Here is a 27,383-nt window from a genome sequence, read left to right on the forward strand (position 1 = left end):
TCTGATTTGGCAGAGTTTCTACAGCTGGATGCCCTTCCTAACACCAACCACTCCGATAGTGCAGTGGGTGCTTTTACATGCCACTGGCACGAAGGCCAATCAGGCGTAACTGGCAATGGCCACGCTCAAAATAGTGTTTTACGTGCCACCTGCACAGGAGCCAGTCCAGTGGCACTGGCAACGATTTCGCTCGAATGACTTTTCATGTGCCACCGGCACAAGTGCCAGGAATGCGACGCTGCGGAACAAGTGCCAGGAAGGCGATGCTGGTAATAATCATGCTCGAACGGTGGTGCCATCACGATTTTGCTTTGGTTTGCCCCAACAGGTCTTCGCAAGCCGATTTTAGTGTTCGATGAAAGAGACGTTGGCATGGGTGCCAGTCTAAAAATTTAGTTCGATTTCGATTTCAGTTGCCTCAACAGGTCTTCGCAAGCGGAGTTTAGTGTCCAATGAAGGAAAGGTACGCATAAGTGGGCTGGCTACACCCCTGGCAGAGGCCTTGGATTTTGGTCTCACTTGGCTTGCCGGGTCTTCTCACGCACAGCATATTTTGAAAGGTCTCGGTCACTAGTCATTGCCTCAGTGAGGCCTAATGTTCGGAGGTCGTACTTCACCACCTCATCCCAAGTCTTCCTGGGCCTGCCTCTTCCATGGGTTCCCTCAACCGGTAGGGTGTGGCACTTTTTCACACAGCTATCCTCATCCATTCTCACCACACGACCATACCAGTGCAATCGTCTCTCTTGCACACCACAACTGATGCTTCTTATGTTCAGCTTTTCTCTCAAGATACTTACACCCTGACGGGTATGCACACTGACATTACACATCCAGCGGAGCATACTGGCTTCATTCCTTCCAAGCTTACGCATGTCCTCAGCAGTCACGGCCCATTTCACTGCCATGTAGCATGGCTGTTCATACACATGCGTCATACAGTCTGCCTTTTACTCTGAGTGAGAGGCCTTTGTTACCAACAGAGGTAAGAGCTCTCTGAACTTTGCCCAGGCTATTCTTATTCTAGCAGCTACACTTTCAGCGCACCCACCCCCACTACTAACTTGGTCACCCAGATAGCGGAAGCTATCAACTACCTCTAGTTTTTCTCCCTGGAATGAGACAGAAGTTGTTTCCTGTTTGTTTACAGTGTTTATTGCACCTGAACATCTGTCACATACAAAAACTAACTTCTTAGTTAACCTTTCTTTGATATTGCTGCACCTCTTATGTGTCCAAAGCTTGCACTGGGTGCATCTTATAGAGTTTCTACCGACGTCTTTTCTACATATTGAGCAGGGCCATCTACCTGAAGGGGTTTGTGTTTTTTTCTACCTTCCTACTTATTAGGACTTTGAAGAAATATAATGCAAATGTATTGTTATATATCGAAATTTCTAAATTTCTGGCAGCCAACTGTATGTAGTGACACTGTAATAAAGACATCTATTCAAAAATCCAGGCAGATTAGTTTGTTAGCACAATAAAATATTCCATTGGCGCAAAATGAGTTAGATCAATGAAATAATGTTAGAGTCATCATTGGTCAGTTTAACATATAGACAAAAAGACCTCTTGAATTTTATCCATTTTTGTTCAAAAACTAAGGTTTAAGATGCTTCTAGAAACTCCAAGAACCTTCGGTAGAAGGATATAAAAACCAAAAATGTTAAGGGATTTTTAGTGATCTTCAAGATGCCACACGAAACTTTGTCACTCAATCACTCATTTTCAACCTTTATGCTATAAGTGAGAAATATCTATTTTGATGTTTCATAATGTCACTTAAGCATTTATGTCATATTAAAATCCTTCCTTTCAATTAGTTAAGGATAACAAACTAGCAAGTGTAAATTAAATAATCTACACTCTCGTAGATTTAATACTAGACATATTTAAATGCCAAATAATATAGGATTTATTTATTAACCGTCTACCTGCATGCCTTTACTGTGTTATGTAAATTATAAAATAAATATTTCTTTATTAGCAAAAAATAAAAGATATTTTAAATGTATAAATATTTTGGAACTTGTCCTTTTAAATCTTCCGTAAGGAATATTGCACATAAAAATTGTATTTGCCAATTTTTCACCGAACAATTCAACACCTTATCGATATCCTCTTCTACAGTTAAGACATTGATTATAATATCGATAATTTCTTTTTATAGTTTTGTTTGTTAAGAATATAAAGTAAACCCATGCTAGCATGGAAAGCGGACGTTAAACGATGATGATGATGATGATGATGAAGTAACTTTAGACACAATACTTTATTCAATTAAATAGCCTTCTGGAAAAAACTTATATACATTTAACTATGCTAAACATAAAAAAGGCATTTAAATGCATAGCCCCATAAAAATAACACATCACAACAAACAATCTTATAAAGACACACTGGCACAAACTCTTCTCTGAATATGAACCTGGATGGTCATTTGAATGGGAACTGCCCTGACGTGAGCCCGCCAAGTCCAGCACCACAGAAAGAATGGACTCAAGAAGAGTATACAGAAGTAATATATGCCTATTACTATGCATTAGGCAAGACATCTGAAGAGAAAGACACCACACACTCTTATCAAATATGGAGAATATGAAATCAAGACAGCAGACTATATTTGGAGGAAAACAAATTAGCAAATGTTAGGAGAGATATCTTCAGAAATAAAAGACTCGCAGATAGTGAAATAACCGCAATGAAGCATGAAGTGGAAAATGACTTAAATATAAGACAGAAAAGAAATGAAGAACCAGACAAAGAGAGTAACTAACCACAAGTCTCAATTAAAAGACTGCCAACTGACCAGAACACGAAAACATCTGGAGAAATAAATTGGAATGAACCTGAGAAAGATAAGGAAAGTGGTAAAGGAACAGTATTTGAAGACTGCACATTTACTGAAGAACTGAAGCAGAAAATCCTGAATAAGCTTGTGGTTGTAAGATACACTAAAATGCTTGATAGAGAACCATTTCATAGACCCTGAAATACAATCCAAAATAGAAAACAAATTAAAATTGGAAACTATGTAATAAAAGAAATTATACAAGAACTAAACCCAGATCTCACTGAATTTAATGAAATTTAATTTATGCAGCTGTTAAGACAATTGAAACCAGTTGTATGCCTCTGAAAAAAACGAAGAAATACAAACCTGAGAAGAATTCCAAACTGGAAAAGTAAAATTGAAAAAGAGATTGAAATAATGAGTTGTGAAATATCAATAATGAATGAACTAATCTGTGGAAACAATGTAAAAACCAGGAAAGGAAGAAAGATGAAGACAAAACATAGATTCTCACCAAGAGAAGAACTGCTTTTAGCAAAAGAAATACTTCAACAAAAATTCACTTTCACCTTGAATTTTCTACATAACCCTAATACTCTTTATAAATGAACTCAACAGAACAGGGTATGGATATGAAATTGGCAACAAGGAAAATTATATGGATGACTTAAAACTCTACGGGAAAGACAATAATGAGCTTGAAGGACTACTATGTACTGTGAAAGCATTCAGTGATGACATTGGGGTGGAATTTGGTCTTGATAAATGTGCCAAGACCACTTTCCAGAAAGGGAAACTGAAGACCTCACATTCAGTGCTGTTGGATATTGATACAGTTAAGAGCAGAAACAAACTTACAAATACCTCAGAATAAATGAAGGTTCTGGCATTCAACATGCAAGTATGAAAGAGAAGATCAGGAAAGGAGTGTTACAGGAGAGATCGACCAGAACCAAAATCCGAATTAAATGCACATAACAAGGTGTTAGCAAAAAATTCCTTAACAGTGCTGGTTGTTATTTACAGTTTCAATGTGTTGAACTGGAATATGAGCGAAATAGGGAAGATTGACAAGAAAATCTGTGAGCTGCTGACTTGCAATAGGAAGCACCACCCAAAGGCAAACGCAGATCGTCTTTACCTACCCAGAGCTAAAGGAGGTCGAGGCTTGATCCAATCTGAAATCTCCTACAAAACCACCACAATTGGAATGGCAAAATATCTTGAAACATCTAACGACTGGATGCTAAAGCTCTTTGCAAACCATGAAAGATGTAAGAAGTTACATTCTGTTATGAAGGAGAACAAAAGATTTGCTAGTGAGTTTATGCATAATACCCAGGTTGAACAGCATAAGAGAAGCGCAGTAACTGTAGTTGCAAAGAAGGTGAAATGAACAGCAGAGCTAAATGTGCTTCAACAATTGGCTGATATGTGGGAACAAAAACCTCTGCATGGCAAATATGTGGCCCTTAGCAAACATGCTGATGTACATCAGAAGCACACCCATCAGTGGCTACAGAGTTCAGGGCTAAAAGCAGAGAATGTTGGCTTTATCTTGGCTGCTCAAGATCAGAGGTTATTGACCCAGAACTATCAAGCCAATGTTGTGAAAAATGGTGTAGACCCAAAGTGCTGATACTGTAACGATGGGATTGAAACAGTAGACGACCCAATCTCTGGGTGTAAGGATTTAGCACCTGTCGGGTATAAAGCAAGACATGACAGACTTGGTCAATATCCACATTCGATAATGCGTCAGCATTATAAAATCAAAATTGCTGACAAATGGTACAAGTACCAACCTGAGGCTGTTAGAGAGGGAGAAAATGTAATGCTTCTTTGGGATTTCCCAGTATGTACAGATCGAACCGTCAAGGCAAACAAACCAGATATTGTGAAAAACCAGCTATTAATGATTGACATGAGCAAATCTTGTGACCACATTATCTCAGCAAAAGAATCTGATAAACTCAGAAAATATAAAAATTTAGTAATCGAAATCACAAAGATGTGGCATCTCAAGACGGTTACAATACCAGTGATTGTAGGAGCACTTTGAATGATCAAAAACAGGAACTGAAAATTATTTAAGAATGATCCCTGGATTACCATCCATGCAGGAAGTGCAAAAGATTGTCTTAACTGGTACATCACACATACTGAGAAAAGCAATGTCGCTGTGTATTTTCTCTCTTTCTTTTTCCTCTTTATTTTCTTTATTTACTATTTTATTGTTTTATTTTTTCTCTGTCTTTCTTCTCCTTTTTCTCTATCACATGACTTTGTAAATGAATGAGTTAGCATGTTTATTTTAATTGCCTACCAATGTATACTGTGAGTTTCTCTGCCCTAGGTGTCAGGAAGACACTCAGCAAGAAATGGAAACAGAATTGAAAGAAAATGATAATGAAAATAATAATAATAATCACCATCATCATCGTTGCTTAAAGTCCGCTTTCCATGCTAGCATGGGTTGGACGATTTGACTGAAGACTAGTGAACCAGATGGCTACACCAGGCTCCAATCTGATTTGGTAGAGTTTCTACAGCTGGATGCCCTCCCTAACACCAACCACTCCGAGAGTGTAGTGAGTGTGTTTACGTGCCACCGGCACGAGGGCCAGTCAGGCAGTACTAGCAACGGCCACACTTGAAATGGTGTATTTTACGTGCCACCTGCACAGTGGCACTGGCAACGATCTCGCTCGAATGTCTTTTCACGTGCCAGTAAGGCGATGCTGGTAACGATCATGCTCAAATGGTGCTATTTATGTGCCACCGGCACAGAAGCCAGACAGCTGGTGCTCTGGCAACATTCACGCTTGGACGGTGCTGTTAGTGCTCCACTGGTGCAGGTGCCATCACGATTTCGCTTTCGCTTGCCCCAAGCCCAGTTTAGTGTTCAATGAAAGAGACGTTGGCATGGGTGCCAGTCTAAAAATTTAGTTTGATTTCGATTTCACTTACCTCAAAAGGTTTTCGCAAGCAGAGATTAGTGTCCAATGAAGGAAAGGTATGCATAAGTGGGCTGGCTACATCCCTGGCAGAGGCCTTGGATTTTGGTCTCACTTGGCTTGCCAAGTCTTCTCACACAGCATATTTCCAAAGGTCTCGGTCACTAGTCATTGCCTCGGTGAGGCCTAATGTTCGGAGGTCATGCTTCACCACTTCATCCCAGGTTTTCTTGGGCCTGCCTCTTCCATGGGTTCCCTCAACCACTAGGGTGTGGCACTTTTTCACACAGCTATCCTCATCCATTCTCGCCACATGACCATACCAGTGCAATCGTCTCTCTTGCACACCACGACTGATGCTTCTTAGGTTCAACTTTTCTCTCAAGATACTTACACTCTGTCGAGTATGCACACTGATATTACTCATCCATTGGAGCATACTGGCTTCATTCCTTTCAAGCTTAAGCATGTCCTCAGCAGTCACGGCCCATGTTTCACTGCCATGTAGCATGGCTGTTCGTACACACGCGTCATACAGTCTGCCTTTTACTCTGAGTGAGAGTCCCTTTGTCGCCAGCAGAGGTAAGAGCTCTCTGAACTTTGCCCAGGCTATTCTTATTCTAACAGCTACACTTTCAGCGCACCCTCCCCCACTACTAACTTGGTCACCCAGATAGCAGAAGCTATCAACTACATCTAGTTTTTCTCTCTGGAATGTGGCAGAAGTTGTATGTGGCACATTTTCAGTGTTTATTGCACCTGAACATCTGCCACATACAAAAACAAACTTCCAAGTTAACCTGCCTTTGATATTGCTGCACCTCTTATGTGTCCATAGCTTACACTGGGTACATCTTATAGAGTTTCTACCTATGCCTTTTCTACTGATCGAGCAGGGCCATCTACTTGAAGGGGTTTGTGTTTTTTCTACCTTCCTACTTATTAGGACTTTGGTTTTAGCTAGGTTGACTCTAAGGCCCTTCGATTCTAGTCCTTGCTTCCACATCTGAAACTTCTCCTCTAGATCTGATAGTGACTCAGCAATTAGTGCAAGCTCATCAGCATAGAGGAGCTCCCAGGGGCATCCTGTCTTGAATTCCTGTGTTATTGCCTGGAGGACTATGATAAATAGGATGGGGCTGAGGACTGAACCTTGGTGGAACCCTACCTCCACCCGGAATTCTTCACTGTACTCATTGCCAACCCTCACCTTACTGACAGCATCCCTCTACATGGCTCGCACTGCTCTCACTAACCATTTAACTATCCCAAGTTTCCTCATTGACCACCAGATAAGGGATCGGGGGACCCTGTCAGAGGGTTTCTCCATGTCAGCGAAAGCCAGGTACAGAGGTTTATCTTTGGTTAGGTATTTCTCCTGCAGCTGTCTTACCAGAAATATAGTATCAGTGGTGCTTTTCCCAGTCATGAACCCAAACTGCATCTCATCTAAACTGACTCTCTCCCTAATTAGTTGGGCTATGACTCTCTCCGTGACTTTCATTACCTGATCTAAAAGCTTGATACCTCTGTAATTATTTGTATCTAAAGCGTCACCTTTACCTTTGTAGCAGTTGACTATGGTGCTGCTACACCAGTCATTGGGCATGACTCCATGTATTACCTAATTGACTATATGGGTGATTAGACTATAGCCAACACTGCCAGATATTTTGAGCATCTCTGCAGTGATTCCTGATGGGCCGGGGGGCCTTTCCTGTCTTCATAGTCTTAATTGCTTTATCTACTAAGGTACTGTCAACTCGGATAGCTGGTCCCTCTGTTGGGTCGACATCTGGCAGACCCTCTTTCTCCCATTCATTCTCTTTATTGAGCAACCTTTCGTAGTGGCGTCTCCAAACCTCTTTCTTTACAGCCTCGTTTAGTGCAAATGAACCATCATCCATGCAGACACATTTCTCTCCCACGACATCACGATTCTCTCTCACACACTGTCTTGCAACACAAAACACTTCAAGTCTTTGGTCCTCACAGCACAGAACATTGGCAATTTATTTTCTTATCTGCTTCTCCTCTGGCTAAGTAAACCTGTCGCTTAGTTTCCCTTCTGGCAGTCTGATACAATTCCCTGCTACCACCGTTCTTCCAGTCCTTCCAAGCCTGTTTCTTTTGTCTGATAGCCCTGTCAACCACATTGTTCCACCACCACGTTACTCTGGGTCGGGAGGGGACTTTACACCAGCCACAGATCTGGTCGGTTGCCCATAGAAACAACCAGTTGTCTTCCACATTGTATGATGCTATATCCCCTTCTATTTCATCAAATGCTTCAAGTAAGGCATTTCTAAATCTCTGTCCATTCGCAGGATCTTTAAGCTTCCAACCCTTCTCGTCCAAGCTGGTCTACTTCTGGGCATCCATTTTGCCTTGATCCTGAAGTCGCTAACTACTAATCTGTGTTGTGGTGTACATTCTTCACCAGGGAAGGTTTTGGCATTTATAGGCTGCCCTCTTTCCCTTTTTTCTGGCAAGGATGTAGTCGATTTGGCTAGAATGTCTGCTGGAACAGTAGGTGACTAGGTAACAGGCAGGTTTCCTGAAGTTGGTATTGCAAACCATAAGATTGGTTGCATCACAGAACTCCAGCAGCCTGGTTCCCTCCTCATTGCGGGAACCGAAGCCATAACCTCCATGTATGCCATGGAAGCCACCTGCATGTTGTCCAACATGAACATTGAAATCACCAGCCACAAAGAGAAGGTCCCGGTCGTTCGTCAATGAGATAGTTTGCAGGAGGGTGTCATAGAATTGGTCTTTCTGCCCATCCGGTAGCCCCGGCAGAGGTGCGTAGGCCGAGATGACGTTAGCTAACGTATAATAATGATAATAATAATAATAATAATAATAGCAATAATAATAATATTGATAATAATCAGAGGTGTTTAACAGAGACATCACAAAGCACAATAATATTCAATATTAATGAACAAATTGTTTACCTTTTGAATGAAATCTTTCATTTTCCTGTTTATTTAGGAGATATTCATCAAATAGCTGTGAAAAAAAATAACAATCAGAATCATTTTTATGTTTTATTTTTTTTTCATTTTATAAAGAGAAAAAAAGAAAAAAAAACAAAATCAAAGGCAGGTTAACTGGGAGGATAGTTTTTGTGTGTGACAAATGCATTAAACACTGAAAATGTGCAGAAAACAGCTTCCGTCACATGCCAAGGGTGTAAACTATCAGTAGTTGATAGCTTCTGTTAACTAGGTGACCAAGTTAGTAGTGAGGATGGATGCCCTGAGAGCATAGCTGCTAGAATAGGAATAGCTTGGGCAAGCTCTTATCTCTGCTGGTAACAAAGGGCCTCTCGCTCAGAGTAAAGGGTAGACGGTATGACACATGAGTAAACAGCCATGCTACATGGCAGCGAAACATGGGCCATGACTGCTGAGGACATGCATAAACTTGCAAGGAATGAAGCTAGTATGCTCCGATGGATGTGTAATGTCAGTGTGCATAGATGACAGAGTGTAAGAACCTTGAGAGAAATGTTGGACATAAGAAGCATCAGATGTGGTGTGCAAGGGAGACAACTGCACTGGTATGGTCATGTGTTGTGAATGGATGAGGACAGCTGTGTGAAAAAGTGCCACACCCTAACAGTTGAAGGAACCTGTTGAAGACTTAAACCCAGGAAAACCTGGGATGTGGTGGTGAAGCATGACCTTCGAGTATTGGGCCTCAGAGAGGTAATGATGAGCGACTGAAACCTTTGGAGATATGCTGTGCTTGAGAAGACCTGGCAAGCCATGTGAGACCATAACTGTGGCCTGTGCCAGTGTAGTATAACCAACCCATTTAAGAGTACCCTTCAATCATTGGGAAATAAACTGCACTTACAAAGACCTGTTGAGGCAAGTGAAATTGTTGTGGTGGCCAATGAGAGTAACACCTGATTGGCACCTGTGCTGGTGGATTGTAAATAGCTCCATTTGAGCGTAGTCAGGGCCAGTGCCGCCTGACTGGTCCCATGCCGGTGATGCATAAAAAATACCATTCTAATAGGATCTTTGCCTGTGCCGCCTGGCTAGTCCCATGCCGGTGGCACATAAAAAGCACCACTCAAGCCTGGTCGTTGTCAGTTCTGCCTGATTGACTTCCCTGTCGGTGGCACATAAAAAGCACCATTCAAGCATGGCTGATGCCAGTATCGCCAAACTGGCCCTTGTGCAGTGGCATGTAAAAAGCACCCACTACACTCTCAGAATGGTTGGCATTAGGCAGGGTATCCAGCTGTAGAAATCTTGCCAGATCAGATTGGGGCCTGGTGCAGCCTTCTGGTTTGCCAGTCCTCAGTCAAACTGTCCAACCCATGCCAGCATGGAAAGCAGACGTTAAACGACAATGATGATGATGATGATTTTTGCAAAGAGAAGAGATTGAATTTAACAAAAACAAACAAAATATTTGAAATGTTTTAATGATTTATTTCTAATTAGTAATAAGGAAATGAGGAAATTTACTCAGATCAAAGATATTCCATCCATGGCCTTCCTGTCTTCCTGGGGACATGATATTGTAGTGAGTACATCAGAAAAACCTCCCACACTTTACATGGCCCCTGAGGTGGTGTTAGTGAAGTTAAACATGTGGCAATGGTGTCTTCATGTAGCTGAAGTGCTTCAGGTTTTTCCCTCCACTTACCATTCTGATTAAAACTGCTGAATCTTGTGTTTGCTGTTGAAATGTGTATGAAGAATGTTGAAGTTGAGGTTCTTTGTTGCATCTTGTATACCCAAGAATATTTGAGGAACAAAAGCAGAGAACAAGGTAATTATTTTCATATTGCAAGCCAGAAGGAGAAGGAGGTCCAACAATTAGGATCATGGTCATTCATAAGAGAGATGACAAAGGAAAAGAGAAAAGATTCAAAAAGAAAGAACTTCACAAACAGTTCGACAGTGGACAGGAATTTCCCCCTTTTTCTTCATTACAGCCAATGGACATAAAGAATGCCTTTTGGTATTAACACTGCTCCTGTTGCTATTAATTATTGTTAATAAGCCTTCAGGCTATTTGTGACATCAGTGTCTATATATCGTTGACAGGGAGATTTGGCTGTTATACTGCTACCAGGTGTCTGTCACTGATGAACCCAGGCAGGGCGAAAATACATGATCTGGCAGTTCTGGTTGCAACAGCAGATGATTGTTGTCTACCAACAATATAAATATGAGTGCTTTTATGCATCGTGCATCCATATGAGTGGTCCTCTCATGGTAAATAATACAGTATTTGGTGTTCTAACACAACATTCACATTTAGTTGGATATAAAGATTGCCTCTTGTTATTAATACCGTTTCTGTTGCTATTACTTTTAATTGCCTTGATTTAGGTTCAGTCTCACTGTATGGCACCTTGAGCAAGTCTCTTTAACTACAGCTTTAGGCCAAACAGTGGGTCTGGTGGACAGAAAAGAAGGGAAGCCTGTCATACATATGTGTGTGTCTCTCCTTGCCTTGACATTATATGATAGCTGTAATCAAGTGTCCCTGTTATGCAAGTGGTGTCTTTTGTTTCTAATATTTTGTGATGTTCTGAAAAATGTGGAAATAGTTACCTCCCTTGGAAAGAGGTGAAGGTTTGTGACAGGAAAGGCGTCAACCTCTAGAAAATTCACCTCAACAAATTCTATCCCACACAGGTGAGCAGGTGGTAGAGATGATGGTGAGAAAGAGGATGCATTCTGTTACCGAAATATCATCATCATCATCATCATCATCATCATCATTATAAATATAGAGAGTGAGGGAGGAGAGAAAGAGGGAGAGAAAGACTGAAGATTTGCAGTTTTTCTTCCAATGTTGTAATAAGTTACTCCTCTCACTCTCTCTCTCTCCCACACTGTCTGTCTTTGTCTCTCTCTTTCTCTCACTCACTTTACCTACCTACCTATCCATCTTTCTATTTACCTACCTACCTACCTACCTACCTACCTACCTACCTACCTACCTACCTATCTCTCTATCTGTCTATCTATCTATCTATCGATCTATCTATCTATCATCTTTCTGTCCGTCCGTCCGTCCGTCTGTCCGTCCATCCATCCATCCATCTATCTATTACTGTTTCTATCTTAAGCTCTCTCCAATGCACAACTACACTTGACACTCACAGACACTGTCCACCTTGGATTCCTTCATTGAATCATTTCAGTAATATAGTTCAATTCTTTTATCTTTTACTTGTTTCAGTCATTAGACTACGGCCCTGCTGGAGCAATACCTTGAAGAATTTTTACTTGAACTAATTGATCTTTTAAGCCTGGTGCTTGTTTGTCGTGTCTTTTACCAGACAGCTAAGTTATGGGGACCAGTCAGTGGGTACTGGTATCAGCCACATTGGGATGATGCATTTTATGTGCTACCAGAATGGAAGCCAGTCAGGGGGCACTGGCCACAGCTATGATTTTGGTTTTACTTAACTCAACAGATCTTCTCAAGCATGTCATAGTGCCTGACACATCAGAGATACTCTTAAATGGGCTGGACATGCAACACTAGCATTGGCCATGGCTGTGATTTCACTTTAGTTGCTGGGTCAATCACAGCATATCTCCAAAGGTCTCAGTCACTTGTCATTGCCTCAGTGAGGCCCAATGTTCGAAGTTCATGCTTCACCACCTCATACCATGTCTCCCTGGGTCTACCTCTTCCACAGGTTCCTTCTACAGTTAGGGAGTGGCACATCCATACGTAACACATGACCATACTAGCGCAGTCGCCTCTCTTGCACATCACATCTGATGCTTCTTATACCCAACTTTTCACTCAGGGTGCTTACACTCTGTAATGTATGAACACTGACATTACACATCCATCAGAACATACTGGCTTCATTTCGTTCAAGCGTTCGCATGTCCTCAGCATTCATAGCCCATGTTTCACTGCCGTGTAGCATGGCAGTTTGTACACATGCATCATACAGTCTACCTTTCATCCTGAGCGAGAGGCCCTTAGTTGCCAGCAGAAGTAGGAGCTCCCTGAACTTTGCCCAGGCTATTCTTATTCTAGCCACTATATTCTCAGAGCAACCAGCCCCACTAGAAACTTGGTAACCTAGGTAGCAGAAGCTAACAACTACGTCTAGATTTTCCCCATGGCAGGTGATAGAATCTGTTTTCTGTACATCTTCAGTGTTTATTGTTCCTGTGAATCTGACATACACAAAAAGTGTCTTCCCGGTTAACCTTCTTTGATATTGCTAAACCTTTTACATGTCCATAGTTTACACAGGGTACATTGTAAGGAGCTTCTATGCATGCCTTTTCTACAGAGAGAGCAGGGCCATCTACCTGAAGGGGTCTGTGATTTGTCAGCCTTCCTACTTACTAAGACTTTGGTTTTTGCTAGGTTAACCCTAAGGCCCTTCGATTCTAGACCTTGCTTCCACACAACTAAACTTCATCTCCAGTTCTGGCAGTGACTCAGCTATTAGAGCAAGGTCATCAGCATAGAGGAGCTCCCAGGGGCAACCTGTCTTGAATTCCTCTGTTATTGCCTGGAGGACTATAATGAACAAGAGGGGCTGATGACTGATCCCTGATGACCCCCTTATTCTAACCAGAATTCTTCACTATACTCGTTGCCAACCCTCCCCTTACTGACAGCATCCCTGTGCAGGGTTTGTACAGCTCTTACCAGCCACTTGTCTATCCCCACAGTCCACATTGACCGTCAGAGAAGGGATCAGGGGACCCTGTCAAAGGCTTTCTTCATGTCAACGAAAGCCAAGTACAGAAGTTTATCTTTGGCTTGGTATTTCTTACCAGAAAGATAAGCTTCAGTGGTGCTTCTGCCTGGCATAAAACCAAACTGCATCTCATCTTGGCTAACTCTGTCCCTAATTAGTTGGGCTATGACTCTGTAACTTTCATTACCTGATCCAGCAGTTTGATACCCCTGTAGTTATTTCTATCTGAAGCATCACCTTTAACTTTGTGAGAGTTGACTATGGTGCTGCTACACCAGTCATTGGGTAAGACTCTTTCATGAACTACCTAATTTACGATGCGGGTGACAAGACCATAACCCACACCACCCGATATTTTAAGTATCTCTGCAGTGATTGCTGATGGGCTGTCTTCATATCCTTAATTGCCCTATCTCAGTCTTCATACCCTTAATTGCTTTATCTACAGGGTCCCTCAGTTGGGTCAATCTTTGGAAGATTCTCCTCCTCCCATTCATTCTCCACATTCGACAGTCTTTCATAAAAGCATCCCCAAGCCTCTTTCTTTGCAGAATCATGAAATGCAAGGGCACCATCATCCATGCAAACATATTTCTCTCCTATGACATCATGGTTTTCTCTCACACGCCGTGGAAACTAGGGATAGATGAATGGTTAGTGAGAGATTTACAAGCCATGTGCAAGGATGCTGTCAGTAAGGTAACGAGTACAGTGAAGAATTCCAAGTAGGGGTAGGGGTCCACCAAGGATCAGTGCTCAGCCCCCTCTTATTCATCACAGTCCTCCAGGCAATAACAGAGGAATTCAAGACAGGGTGACCCTGGGAGCTCCTCTATGCTGATGAACTTGCCCTAATTACTGAATCACTATCAGAACTAGAGGAGAAGTTTCAGGTGTGGAAGCAAGGACTAGAATCGAACGGCCTTAGAGACAACCTAGCTAAAACCAAAGTCCTAATAAGTAGGAAGGTAGATAAAACACAAACCCCTTCAGGTAGATGGCCCTGCTCGATCTGTAGAAAAGGCGTAGGTAGAAACTCCATAAGATGTACCCAGTGTAAGCTATGGACACATAAGAGGTGCAGCAATATCAAAGGAAGGTGAACTGGGAAGATAGTTTTGTTTGTGTGGCAATAAACACTGAAAATGCACAGAAAACAGCTTCTGTCACATTCCAGGGGGAAAAAGACTATAAGTAGTTGATAGCTTCTGTTACCTAGGTGACCAAATCAGTAGCTGGTGTGGATGCTCTGAAAGTGTAACTGCTAGAATAAGAATAGCCTGAGGTAAGTTCAGAGAACTCTTACCTCTGCTGGTAAAGAAAGGCCTCTCACTCAGAGTAAAAGATAGACTGTATAATGCTTGTGTATGAACAGCCATGCTGCATGGCAGTGAAACATGGGCTGTGACTGCTGAGGACATGCGTAGGCTCACAAGGAATGAAGCCAGTATGCTCCAGTGGATGTGTAATGTCAGTGTGCACACACAACAGAGTGTAAGCACCCTGAGAGAAAAGTTGAACTTAAGAAGCAAGCATCAAATGTGGTGTGCAAGAGAGATGACTGCACTGGTATGGTTATGCGTTGCATTTAAATGAGGACAGCTGTGTGAAAAAGTGTCATACCCTAGCAGTAGAGGGAACCTGACATTAGAGGGAAGACCTGGGATGAGGTAATTAAATATGACCTTCAAACATTGGGTCATACCGATAAGTGACCGATGATAAGTGACCGAGACCTTTGGAGATATGCTGTGCTTGAGAAGACCTGGCAAACCAATTGAGACAGTAACCGTGACCTATGCCAGCAGTGTATAACCAACCCATTTAAGAGTACCCTTCAATCATTGGGCAATAAACTGCACTTGTGAAGACCTGTTGATGCAAGTGAAGTTGTTGTCATGTCTAATAACAGTACTTCCTGATTGGCACCCATGCCAGTGGTATGTTAAAAGCACCATTCAAGCATAATCGTTGCCAGTGCCACCTGACTGGTTCCTGTACCGGTGGCATGTAAAAAGCACCCACTACACTCTCATAGTGGTTGGCATTAGGAAGGGCATCCATCTGTAGAAACTTTGCCAGATTGGATTGAAGCCTGGTGCAGCCTTCTGGCTTGCGAGCCTTCAATCAAACCATCCAACCCATGCCAGTATGGAAAGCAGACATTAAATGATGATGAACATAAAACAAAAAACAACAAATACATCAACCAACCTTTGCTATTTCTGTGTCTTGAGGATAAACAACAAAGTTTACAACTTTGATTTGGCTTGAATTTACATTTGAGTAGTTTTTCACTGCTTCATACATAATTCCAGGTAGTTTTTCAATGGGGTACCTCAATTTTCCAGCTCCTAATATCGGAAATGCAAGGCTTTTTACTCCAATTCTCTCAGCAGTTTCCAAACAATTGGTTATTATTTGAGTCAAGTTTGCCAGAATCTAAAAAATAATTGTTTAGTAATTGATAATGAACATTTTATTAGATTATTTTCAAATTCTTCTAACAGGTAGAAATCATTAAGTTGTAATAAATATATTCTCTTCTCACAACTCCTCTCACTCCTACCACTTCTAAACACATCTGTTATTCCTATCACTCTTTAGTCCTGCAAGGGACAAGGCAACCTCACTCATGATGCTGCTACAATAAAACAGACTCAATCCTCCGTGTAGAATGGTTGGTGAATGAAGAGAGACAATGCAGACCCAAGAGGAGTCTTTAGTGTTGGGGAGGACATGGCAACCTCTCTAGTGCCAGTGCCATGAGAGAGAAAACACACCAATACAGACAGTAAAACACAGAAATATGTTTTAATATAGTCTTCTTTATCAGTCATAGAACTGTTGTTAGGCCTTGAGGCTTTTTTCATTCTATTTATATATAAAAGATTTTCTGTTCATCGATATCTTCTGCTTCCTTCCAATGATAACTTGGAATAACAAATATTAAACAGGATGCTGTCATTTGCTTTAGGATTCTCACACAACATGCATAAGGTTCTCTTCAATTATTAACCGTTCAATAAATCAATATCATATGATTGATACTTACTAAATCAGAGGAATCTTCATCCCAGGGGGGTAAAACCAGATGAAATACATTCTTACAGTTGAGGTTATATCCTTTAGTGATGGCTATTTCAGATGTAGAAATACCTTGAGGATATTTCTGGTTACATTCATCTTGTATCTTAGGACCAGCAGCAAGGAGAATATATTTGGAGATAGAACCATCATTAAGCTGGAGGTTTTTATTGGTGCTGTTAACGATGACATCAAGCTGCAAAAGTAATTTATGGTAAACAAGTAAGGAACATTCCATGGAGAGAAGATGGATACATTGTTGCAGTTGATATTGTTATTAAGAAAGGCTCTACAGAATGGCTGTAGGAAGTTTGAGGTTGTTAAAGTTAACAAAGGATATACTCAAGATATCAGATGTAAAGGAAATAGAATCTCTGAGTTTGATTGAGAAAATGTTTTAATTAACTGTAATGATTCCTTATTTGGAAATGAAATAACAAATAAATATAAATATGTTACATGAATCTATTTACTCACAGATGCATTACAAATTGAATCAATCATTAGGTTTATTTCGATGCCACCATATTCTCCGGATATCACATTAGTTGTGGGAATCATAGAGGATGGTTCCTCTTGTGAACCAGGAAGGGATGCGTTTGACGATGCAGTTTCTGAAAATAAAGAAAATTCTTTATGTGTTTTGTTTTGTTTCTGATTTTTAATCAAACGTTCTTCTCTGAATTTAAAGAACCACTTTATTCCATGTAAATAGTAATATCGGTTGGAAATTTTGGCACAAGACCATCAATTTCAAGAGGCACCAAAAGTTGATTATATTAACTCCAGTTTTCAACTGGTAATCATTTTATAGATCCTGAAAAGATGCAACTCAGACTGATGAAATGCAGCTAAGTGTTTCACCCAACTTGCTGATGATTGTATCAGCTCACCACCTAACAGTAGTAGTAGTAGTAGTAGTAGTAGTAGTAGTAGTAGTAGTAGTAGTAGTAGTAGTAGTAATAATAATAATAAAAACTTAGAATAGAATTTGGATTCAAGAGTGTGAAGTAATCTACCTAAAAAGATGCAAGGCACAGTCCCTAGCAGAAATAGAATTACTGAATAAAGACTTGATTAAACAAACTGAAATAGAAGGATACAAATACCTTGGTGTACTAGGGTTCAATGAGATAATGGAGAAGGAAATGAAAGAGCAACTGAGGATGGAATATTTCTGAAGACTGAGGTGGGTGCTGGGCTCAAAATTCACTGGATGGAATAAAGTCCAAGCAGTTAATACGTGGGCAATAGGATCACTTCAGTATGGAGTGGGAATTATAAAATGGCAAAAGAAAGAAATGAAGAAAATGGCTACCAAGACCAGAAAAATATTGACAGTACACGGAGCCTTCCACCCCTAAGAGTGACACCGATAGGCTGTACTTGTTCAGAAGAAAGGGTGGGAGAGGTTTGATAAGTTGCCAGGATGGTATCGAAGGAGAGGAAAACAGCTTAGGGTGGAATATAAAAAAATGCCATGGAACCACTGTTGATTTGATATTACACGAAATAGAGAGGTGTCATCAAAACTGAAAATTGTGTAAGTAAAGAAAACTTTAAACAAGAAATTAACAAAGAAAAAATCATGGAAGGAAACGAAAATGTATGATCAGTTAGCAAGAGCTGTGATTGCCAAGACATATGCAGAGGACCTGTGGCTGTGGATGAGGAGGAATGACCTGAAGATAGAGACAGAAGCACTCATATTTGCAGCTCAGGAACAAGCATTAAGGATCAATTATATGAAGTGCAGAATTGATAACGCTACCCATAGCAACAAATGCAGAATGTGTGGTGAGAGGGGTGAAAGAGTATGGCACATCGTTAATGAATGCTCGAAATTGGCACAACATGAATACAAATTTCATCATGATAATGTAGAAGGAATGATCCATTGGGAGCTCTGTGGAAATCACGGCCTACAAAGAACAGAGACATGATATGAGCAAACCCCAAAAGAAGCCACCAAAAATAAGAGCTGCAAAATCCTGTGGGATGTAATGATCCAGTACAATCACCTGACCAGACATTGTTGTGGTGAATAAAAAAGAAAGAACCTGCATGATTATCGACATAGCATGCTCCGATGACAAGAGAATCAATGTGAAAGAAGAAGAAGAAATAGACAACTATGACAGTTTAAAGAGGGAAATACGAAGGTTGCGGTCAATGAAGAGAGTAAACGTCATACGAATAGTAATTGGTGCAGTTGGAAGTATCAGCACTCAGCTACCAACATGGCTGAAAGAGATTGGAGCAAGTGTGAAGGTAGAACACCTACAAGAATCAGCATTGCTTGGAACTGGAAGAATTCTTGGCAGGGTTCTTGAAGCATGACCAATAAAACAAGTGTCACTGGCTGTGGACAGCTAACACTTTCCATCGTACCCAGTAAAATAAGCTGTGAGTTTTCATAGAAGAAGAAGGAGGAGGAGGAGGAGGAGAAGAAGAAGAAGAAGAAGAAGAGGAAGAAGAAGAAGAAGAAGAAGAAGAAGAAGAGCGCCAGCCTTGACAGCAGCTGGACATGTTCCTCGCTGCTCTGACCATTCAGTAGCCGAAAGCCATAGAAACACTAATATGACCCAGCAGGACAATGGCGAACAAAAAAAAAAAGAGTAACTCTCAAAGACTGGAATATCTACAATATCCTGTGAGTATTTAAAATTCCCCTCAAAATAAGTTAAGAAATTTACATGTCTACACTTTTCAAACACACAAACTTTGATATCCACAACTGTTGTGAATACTCATCCTTTCGTCTCTCCTTGAGTATCCGAAAAAGTAAACAGCCATATTTTTTTATTCTAAAAACATTAGTTTTCTCTGTGTGGACATACAAAAGACCATCTTTGGGGAATCTTAAAACTTTCTGTGAAAATTTGACTCTTCTCTTTTCTTTCCTTTCTCCCCGAGTATTCAGAAATGTAAGCATCTTTTTTTTATTGCAAAAACACAACTGTTTTCTCTAACTGGACACACAAAAGAACATCTCTTGAAAAGTCAACTTTAATTTCTACAATATTACCTTTATTTTCTCCCTGACTAGCCGAAATGTGCAATAACAGAAATGCACGTGGAATGATAATAATAGATTCTCTCTGGTCGAACACAACTTCTCTATTCACAAATAATACAGAACAGAGTAAGTCGGCCCTTCCTTGATTTTTCTTAAGGGCAAGGTCACTGTTGCTGTTGTTCGCTGCTAGTAGTAGTGGACATTTGAACTCTTTTTGACCGATCCCATCCCACTCAAAAAAGAAAAAATACATGAGCAGTACTTACTACTACTAATACTACTACTACTGCTACTGCTATTACTGCTACTAATACTACTGCTGCTACCACTACTACTACTGCTGCTATCACTGCTGCTGCTACTACTACTGCTGCTGCTGCTGCTACTGCTGCTACTACCACTGCTGCTACTACTACTACTACAGCTGCTGCTACTGCTACCACTGCCACTACTGCTGCTGATGTTGCTGTTGCCACTACTACTACTATTACCACTGCCGCTGCTGCTGCTGCTAGAGATGTTGCTGCTGCTGCTGCTAATGATGATAAACGCGGCCCCTGTATGAAGATTAGTGGTTAAAAAAAACATTAAAAAAATAAAATAAATTTTTTAAATTAAAAAAAAAATTAAAATTTAATTATAATTTAACTTTACTTAAAAAGAAAAGAAAGTCTCAAACAGTACACCAAATCACTTGTCCAATGGTTATAATGGAAGCACGCCTGTCAGGAATCTGTCAGCCTGACGACGAAAAATTTTCAAATGGCAGAATATCTTCCCCGAATACGAGCCTGGAAGGTCACTTAGACAAGATTTGTCCCAAATTAAACCCCCAAAGTTCACCACCACAATGACCACAAAATCAAAAATGTAAAAGAACTTGCCAAGTCTTCTCATACAGCATATTTCCAAAGGTCTCGGTCACTAGTCATTGCCTCGGTGAGGCCTAATGTTCGGAGGTCATGCTTCACCACTTCATCCCAGGTCTTCCTGGGCCTACCTCTTCCACGGGTTCCCTCCACTGCTAGGGTGTGGCACTTTTTCACACAGCTATCCTCATCCATTCTCGCCACATGTCCATACCAGTGCAATCGTCTCTCTTGCACACCACAACTGATGCTTCTTAGGTTCAACTTTTCTCTCAAGATACTTACACTCTGTCGAGTATGCACACTGACATTACACATCCATCAGAGCATACTGGCTTCATTCCTTTCAAGCTTACGCATGTCCTCAGCAGTCACGGCCCATGTTTCACTGCCATGTAGCATGGCTGTTCGTACACACGCGTCATACAGTCTGCCTTTTATTTTGAGTGAGAGGCCCTTTGTCACCAGCAGAGGTAAAAGCTCTCTGAACTTTGCCCAGGCTATTCTTATTCTAGCAGCTACACTTTCAGTGCACCCACCCCCACTACTAACTTGGTCACCCAGATAGCGGAAGCTATCAACTACATCTAGTTTTTCTCTCTGGAATGTGGCAGAAGTTGTATGTGGCACATTTTCAGTGTTTATTGCACCTGAACATCTGCCACATACAAAAACAAACTTCCAAGTTAACCTGCCTTTGATATTGCTGCACCTCTTATGTGTCCATAGCTTACACTGGGTACATCTTATAGAGTTTCTACCTATGCCTTTTCTACTGATCGAGCAGGGCCATCTACTTGAAGGGGTTTGTGTTTTTTCTACCTTCCTACTTATTAGGACTTTGGTTTTAGCTAGGTTGACTCTAAGGCCCTTCGATTCTAGTCCTTGCTTCCACATCTGAAACTTCTCCTCTAGATCTGATAGTGACTCAGCAATTAGTGCAAGCTCATCAGCATAGAGGAGCTCCCAGGGGCATCCTGTCTTGAATTCCTGTGTTATTGCCTGGAGGACTATGATAAATAGGATGGGGCTGAGGACTGAACCTTGGTGGAACCCTACCTCCACCCGGAATTCTTCACTGTACTCATTGCCAACCCTCACCTTACTGACAGCATCCCTCTACATGGCTCGCACTGCTCTCACTAACCATTTAACTATCCCAAGTTTCCTCATTGACCACCAGATAAGGGATCGGGGGACCCTGTCAGAGGGTTTCTCCATGTCAGCGAAAGCCAGGTACAGAGGTTTATCTTTGGTTAGGTATTTCTCCTGCAGCTGTCTTACCAGAAATATAGTATCAGTGGTGCTTTTCCCAGTCATGAACCCAAACTGCATCTCATCTAAACTGACTCTCTCCCTAATTAGTTGGGCTATGACTCTCTCCGTGACTTTCATTACCTGATCTAAAAGCTTGATACCTCTGTAATTATTTGTATCTAAAGCGTCACCTTTACCTTTGTAGCAGTTGACTATGGTGCTGCTACACCAGTCATTGGGCATGACTCCATGTATTACCTAATTGACTATATGGGTGATTAGACTATAGCCAACACTGCCAGATATTTTGAGCATCTCTGCAGTGATTCCTGATGGGCCGGGGGGCCTTTCCTGTCTTCATAGTCTTAATTGCTTTATCTACTAAGATACTGTCAACTCGGATAGCTGGTCCCTCTGTTGGGTCGACATTTGGCAGACCCTCTTTCTCCCATTCATTCTCTTTATTGAGCAACCTTTCGTAGTGGCGTCTCCAAACCTCTTTCTTTACAGCCTCGTTTAGTGCAAATGAACCATCATCCATGCAGACACATTTCTCTCCCACGACATCACGATTCTCTCTCACACACTGTCTTGCAACACAAAACACTTCAAGTCTTTGGTCCTCACAGCACAGAACATTGGCAATTTATTTTCTTATCTGCTTCTCCTCTGGCTAAGTAAACCTGTCGCTTAGTTTCCCTTCTGGCAGTCTGATACAATTCCCTGCTACCACCGTTCTTCCAGTCCTTCCAAGCCTGTTTCTTTTGTCTGATAGCCCTGTCAACCACATTGTTCCACCACCACGTTACTCTGGGTCGGGAGGGGACTTTACACCAGCCACAGATCTGGTCGGTGGCCCATAGAAACAACCAGTTGTCTTCCACATTGTATGATGCTATATCCCCTTCTATTTCATCAAATGCTTCAAGTAAGGCATTTCTAAATCTCTGTCCATTCGCAGGATCTTTAAGCTTCCAACCCTTCTCGTCCAAGCTGGTCTACTTCTGGGCATCCATTTTGCCTTGATCCTGAAGTCGCTAACTACTAATCTGTGTTGTGGTGTACATTCTTCACCAGGGAAGGTTTTGGCATTTATAGGCTGCCCTCTTTCCCTTTTTTCTGGCAAGGATGTAGTCGATTTGGCTAGAATGTCTGCTGGAACAGTAGGTGACTAGGTAACAGGCAGGTTTCCTGAAGTTGGTATTGCAAACCATAAGATTGGTTGCATCACAGAACTCCAGCAGCCTGGTTCCCTCCTCATTGCGGGAACCGAAGCCATAACCTCCATGTATGCCATGGAAGCCCCCTGCATGTTGTCCAACATGACCATTGAAATCACCAGCCACAAAGAGAAGGTCCCGGTCGTTCGTCAATGAGATAGTTTGCAGGAGGGTGTCATAGAATTGGTCTTTCTGCCCATCCGGTAGCCCCGGCAGAGGTGCGTAGGCCGAGATGACGTTAGCTAACGTATAATAATGATAATAATAATAATAATAATAATAGCAATAATAATAATATTGATAATAATCAGAGGTGTTTAACAGAGACATCACAAAGCACAATAATATTCAATATTAATGAACAAATTGTTTACCTTTTGAATGAAATCTTTCATTTTCCTGTTTATTTAGGAGATATTCATCAAATAGCTGTGAAAAAAAATAACAATCAGAATCATTTTTATGTTTTATTTTTTTTTCATTTTATAAAGAGAAAAAAAGAAAAAAAAACAAAATCAAAGGCAGGTTAACTGGGAGGATAGTTTTTGTGTGTGACAAATGCATTAAACACTGAAAATGTGCAGAAAACAGCTTCCGTCACATGCCAAGGGTGTAAACTATCAGTAGTTGATAGCTTCTGTTAACTAGGTGACCAAGTTAGTAGTGAGGATGGATGCCCTGAGAGCATAGCTGCTAGAATAGGAATAGCTTGGGCAAGCTCTTATCTCTGCTGGTAACAAAGGGCCTCTCGCTCAGAGTAAAGGGTAGACGGTATGACACATGAGTAAACAGCCATGCTACATGGCAGCGAAACATGGGCCATGACTGCTGAGGACATGCATAAACTTGCAAGGAATGAAGCTAGTATGCTCCGATGGATGTGTAATGTCAGTGTGCATAGATGACAGAGTGTAAGAACCTTGAGAGAAATGTTGGACATAAGAAGCATCAGATGTGGTGTGCAAGGGAGACAACTGCACTGGTATGGTCATGTGTTGTGAATGGATGAGGACAGCTGTGTGAAAAAGTGCCACACCCTAACAGTTGAAGGAACCTGTTGAAGACTTAAACCCAGGAAAACCTGGGATGTGGTGGTGAAGCATGACCTTCGAGTATTGGGCCTCAGAGAGGTAATGATGAGCGACTGAAACCTTTGGAGATATGCTGTGCTTGAGAAGACCTGGCAAGCCATGTGAGACCATAACTGTGGCCTGTGCCAGTGTAGTATAACCAACCCATTTAAGAGTACCCTTCAATCATTGGGAAATAAACTGCACTTACAAAGACCTGTTGAGGCAAGTGAAATTGTTGTGGTGGCCAATGAGAGTAACACCTGATTGGCACCTGTGCTGGTGGATTGTAAATAGCTCCATTTGAGCGTAGTCAGGGCCAGTGCCGCCTGACTGGTCCCATGCCGGTGATGCATAAAAAATACCATTCTAATAGGATCTTTGCCTGTGCCGCCTGGCTAGTCCCATGCCGGTGGCACATAAAAAGCACCACTCAAGCCTGGTCGTTGTCAGTTCTGCCTGATTGACTTCCCTGTCGGTGGCACATAAAAAGCACCATTCAAGCATGGCTGATGCCAGTATCACCAAACTGGCCCTTGTGCAGTGGCATGTAAAAAGCACCCACTACACTCTCAGAATGGTTGGCATTAGGCAGGGTATCCAGCTGTAGAAATCTTGCCAGATCAGATTGGGGCCTGGTGCAGCCTTCTGGTTTGCCAGTCCTCAGTCAAACTGTCCAACCCATGCCAGCATGGAAAGCAGACGTTAAACGACAATGATGATGATGATGATTTTTGCAAAGAGAAGAGATTGAATTTAACAAAAACAAACAAAATATTTGAAATGTTTTAATGATTTATTTCTAATTAGTAATAAGGAAATGAGGAAATTTACTCAGATCAAAGATATTCCATCCATGGCCTTCCTGTCTTCCTGGGGACATGATATTGTAGTGAGTACATCAGAAAAACCTCCCACACCTTACATGGCCCCTGAGGTGGTGTTAGTGAAGTTAAACATGTGGCAATGGTGTCTTCATGTAGCTGAAGTGCTACAGGTTTTTCCCTCCACTTACCATTCTGATTAAAACTGCTGAATCTTGTGTTTGCTGTTGAAATGTGTATGAAGAATGTTGAAGTTGAGGTTCTTTGTTGCATCTTGTATACCCAAGAATATTTGAGGAACAAAAGCAGAGAACAAGGTAATTATTTTCATATTGCAAGCCAGAAGGAGAAGGAGGTCCAACAATTAGGATCATGGTCATTCATAAGAGAGATGACAAAGGAAAAGAGAAAAGATTCAAAAAGAAAGAACTTCACAAACAGTTCGACAGTGGACAGGAATTTCCCCCTTTTTCTTCATTACAGCCAATGGACATAAAGAATGCCTTTTGGTATTAACACTGCTCCTGTTGCTATTAATTATTGTTAATAAGCCTTCAGGCTATTTGTGACATCAGTGTCTATATATCGTTGACAGGGAGATTTGGCTGTTATACTGCTACCAGGTGTCTGTCACTGATGAACCCAGGCAGGGCGAAAATACATGATCTGGCAGTTCTGGTTGCAACAGCAGATGATTGTTGTCTACCAACAATATAAATATGAGTGCTTTTATGCATCGTGCATCCATATGAGTGGTCCTCTCATGGTAAATAATACAGTATTTGGTGTTCTAACACAACATTCACATTTAGTTGGATATAAAGATTGCCTCTTGTTATTAATACCGTTTCTGTTGCTATTACTTTTAATTGCCTTGATTTAGGTTCAGTCTCAATGTATGGCACCTTGAGCAAGTCTCTTTAACTACAGCTTTAGGCCAAACAGTGGGTCTGGTGGACAGAAAAGAAGGGAAGCCTGTCATACATATGTGTGTGTCTCTCCTTGCCTTGACATTATATGATAGCTGTAATCAAGTGTCCCTGTTATGCAAGTGGTGTCTTTTGTTTCTAATATTTTGTGATGTTCTGAAAAATGTGGAAATAGTTACCTCCCTTGGAAAGAGGTGAAGGTTTGTGACAGGAAAGGCGTCAACCTCTAGAAAATTCACCTCAACAAATTCTATCCCACACAGGTGAGCAGGTGGTAGAGATGATGGTGAGAAAGAGGATGCATTCTGTTACCGAAATATCATCATCATCATCATCATCATCATCATCATTATAAATATAGAGAGTGAGGGAGGAGAGAAAGAGGGAGAGAAAGACTGAAGATTTGCAGTTTTTCTTCCAATGTTGTAATAAGTTACTCCTCTCACTCTCTCTCTCTCCCACACTGTCTGTCTTTGTCTCTCTCTTTCTCTCACTCACTTTACCTACCTACCTATCCATCTTTCTATTTACCTACCTACCTACCTACCTACCTACCTACCTACCTATCTCTCTATCTGTCTATCTATCTATCTATCGATCTATCTATCTATCATCTTTCTGTCCGTCCGTCCGTCCGTCTGTCCGTCCATCCATCCATCCATCTATCTATTACTGTTTCTATCTTAAGCTCTCTCCAATGCACAACTACACTTGACACTCACAGACACTGTCCACCTTGGATTCCTTCATTGAATCATTTCAGTAATATAGTTCAATTCTTTTATCTTTTACTTGTTTCAGTCATTAGACTACGGCCCTGCTGGAGCAATACCTTGAAGAATTTTTACTTGAACTAATTGATCTTTTAAGCCTGGTGCTTGTTTGTCGTGTCTTTTACCAGACAGCTAAGTTATGGGGACCAGTCAGTGGGTACTGGTATCAGCCACATTGGGATGATGCATTTTATGTGCTACCAGAATGGAAGCCAGTCAGGGGGCACTGGCCACAGCTATGATTTTGGTTTTACTTAACTCAACAGATCTTCTCAAGCATGTCATAGTGCCTGACACATCAGAGATACTCTTAAATGGGCTGGACATGCAACACTAGCATTGGCCATGGCTGTGATTTCACTTTAGTTGCTGGGTCAATCACAGCATATCTCCAAAGGTCTCAGTCACTTGTCATTGCCTCAGTGAGGCCCAATGTTCGAAGTTCATGCTTCACCACCTCATACCATGTCTCCCTGGGTCTACCTCTTCCACAGGTTCCTTCTACAGTTAGGGAGTGGCACATCCATACGTAACACATGACCATACTAGCGCAGTCGCCTCTCTTGCACATCACATCTGATGCTTCTTATACCCAACTTTTCACTCAGGGTGCTTACACTCTGTAATGTATGAACACTGACATTACACATCCATCAGAACATACTGGCTTCATTTCGTTCAAGCGTTCGCATGTCCTCAGCATTCATAGCCCATGTTTCACTGCCGTGTAGCATGGCAGTTTGTACACATGCATCATACAGTCTACCTTTCATCCTGAGCGAGAGGCCCTTAGTTGCCAGCAGAAGTAGGAGCTCCCTGAACTTTGCCCAGGCTATTCTTATTCTAGCCACTATATTCTCA

At 41.4% G+C, this 27,383-nt stretch overlaps 1 protein-coding gene across 2 annotated transcripts in view; it reads right to left on the reverse strand.

The window, feature by feature from the left end:
• The window catches only part of LOC149137958 (protein mono-ADP-ribosyltransferase PARP14-like), a 405,174-nt gene that overhangs the window by 214,380 nt on the left and 163,411 nt on the right, over positions 1-27,383 (reverse strand). For both annotated transcript variants that reach the window (XM_089340089.1, XM_089340037.1), the window contains exons 6-10: positions 23,301-23,355; positions 17,039-17,175; positions 16,530-16,757; positions 15,689-15,916; positions 8,715-8,769 (exon numbers count right to left, since the gene is read on the reverse strand). In XM_089340089.1, coding sequence (XP_089196215.1) covers positions 8,715-8,769; positions 15,689-15,916; positions 16,530-16,757; positions 17,039-17,175; positions 23,301-23,355 — 703 coding nt within the window. The remainder of the gene's footprint in view (positions 1-8,714; positions 8,770-15,688; positions 15,917-16,529; positions 16,758-17,038; positions 17,176-23,300; positions 23,356-27,383) is intronic.

Source organism: Octopus bimaculoides, chromosome 1 (genome assembly GCF_046866305.1).
Source record: "Octopus bimaculoides isolate indiv1 chromosome 1, ASM4686630v1, whole genome shotgun sequence".
Lineage (NCBI taxonomy): Eukaryota > Metazoa > Mollusca > Cephalopoda > Octopoda > Octopodidae > Octopus > Octopus bimaculoides.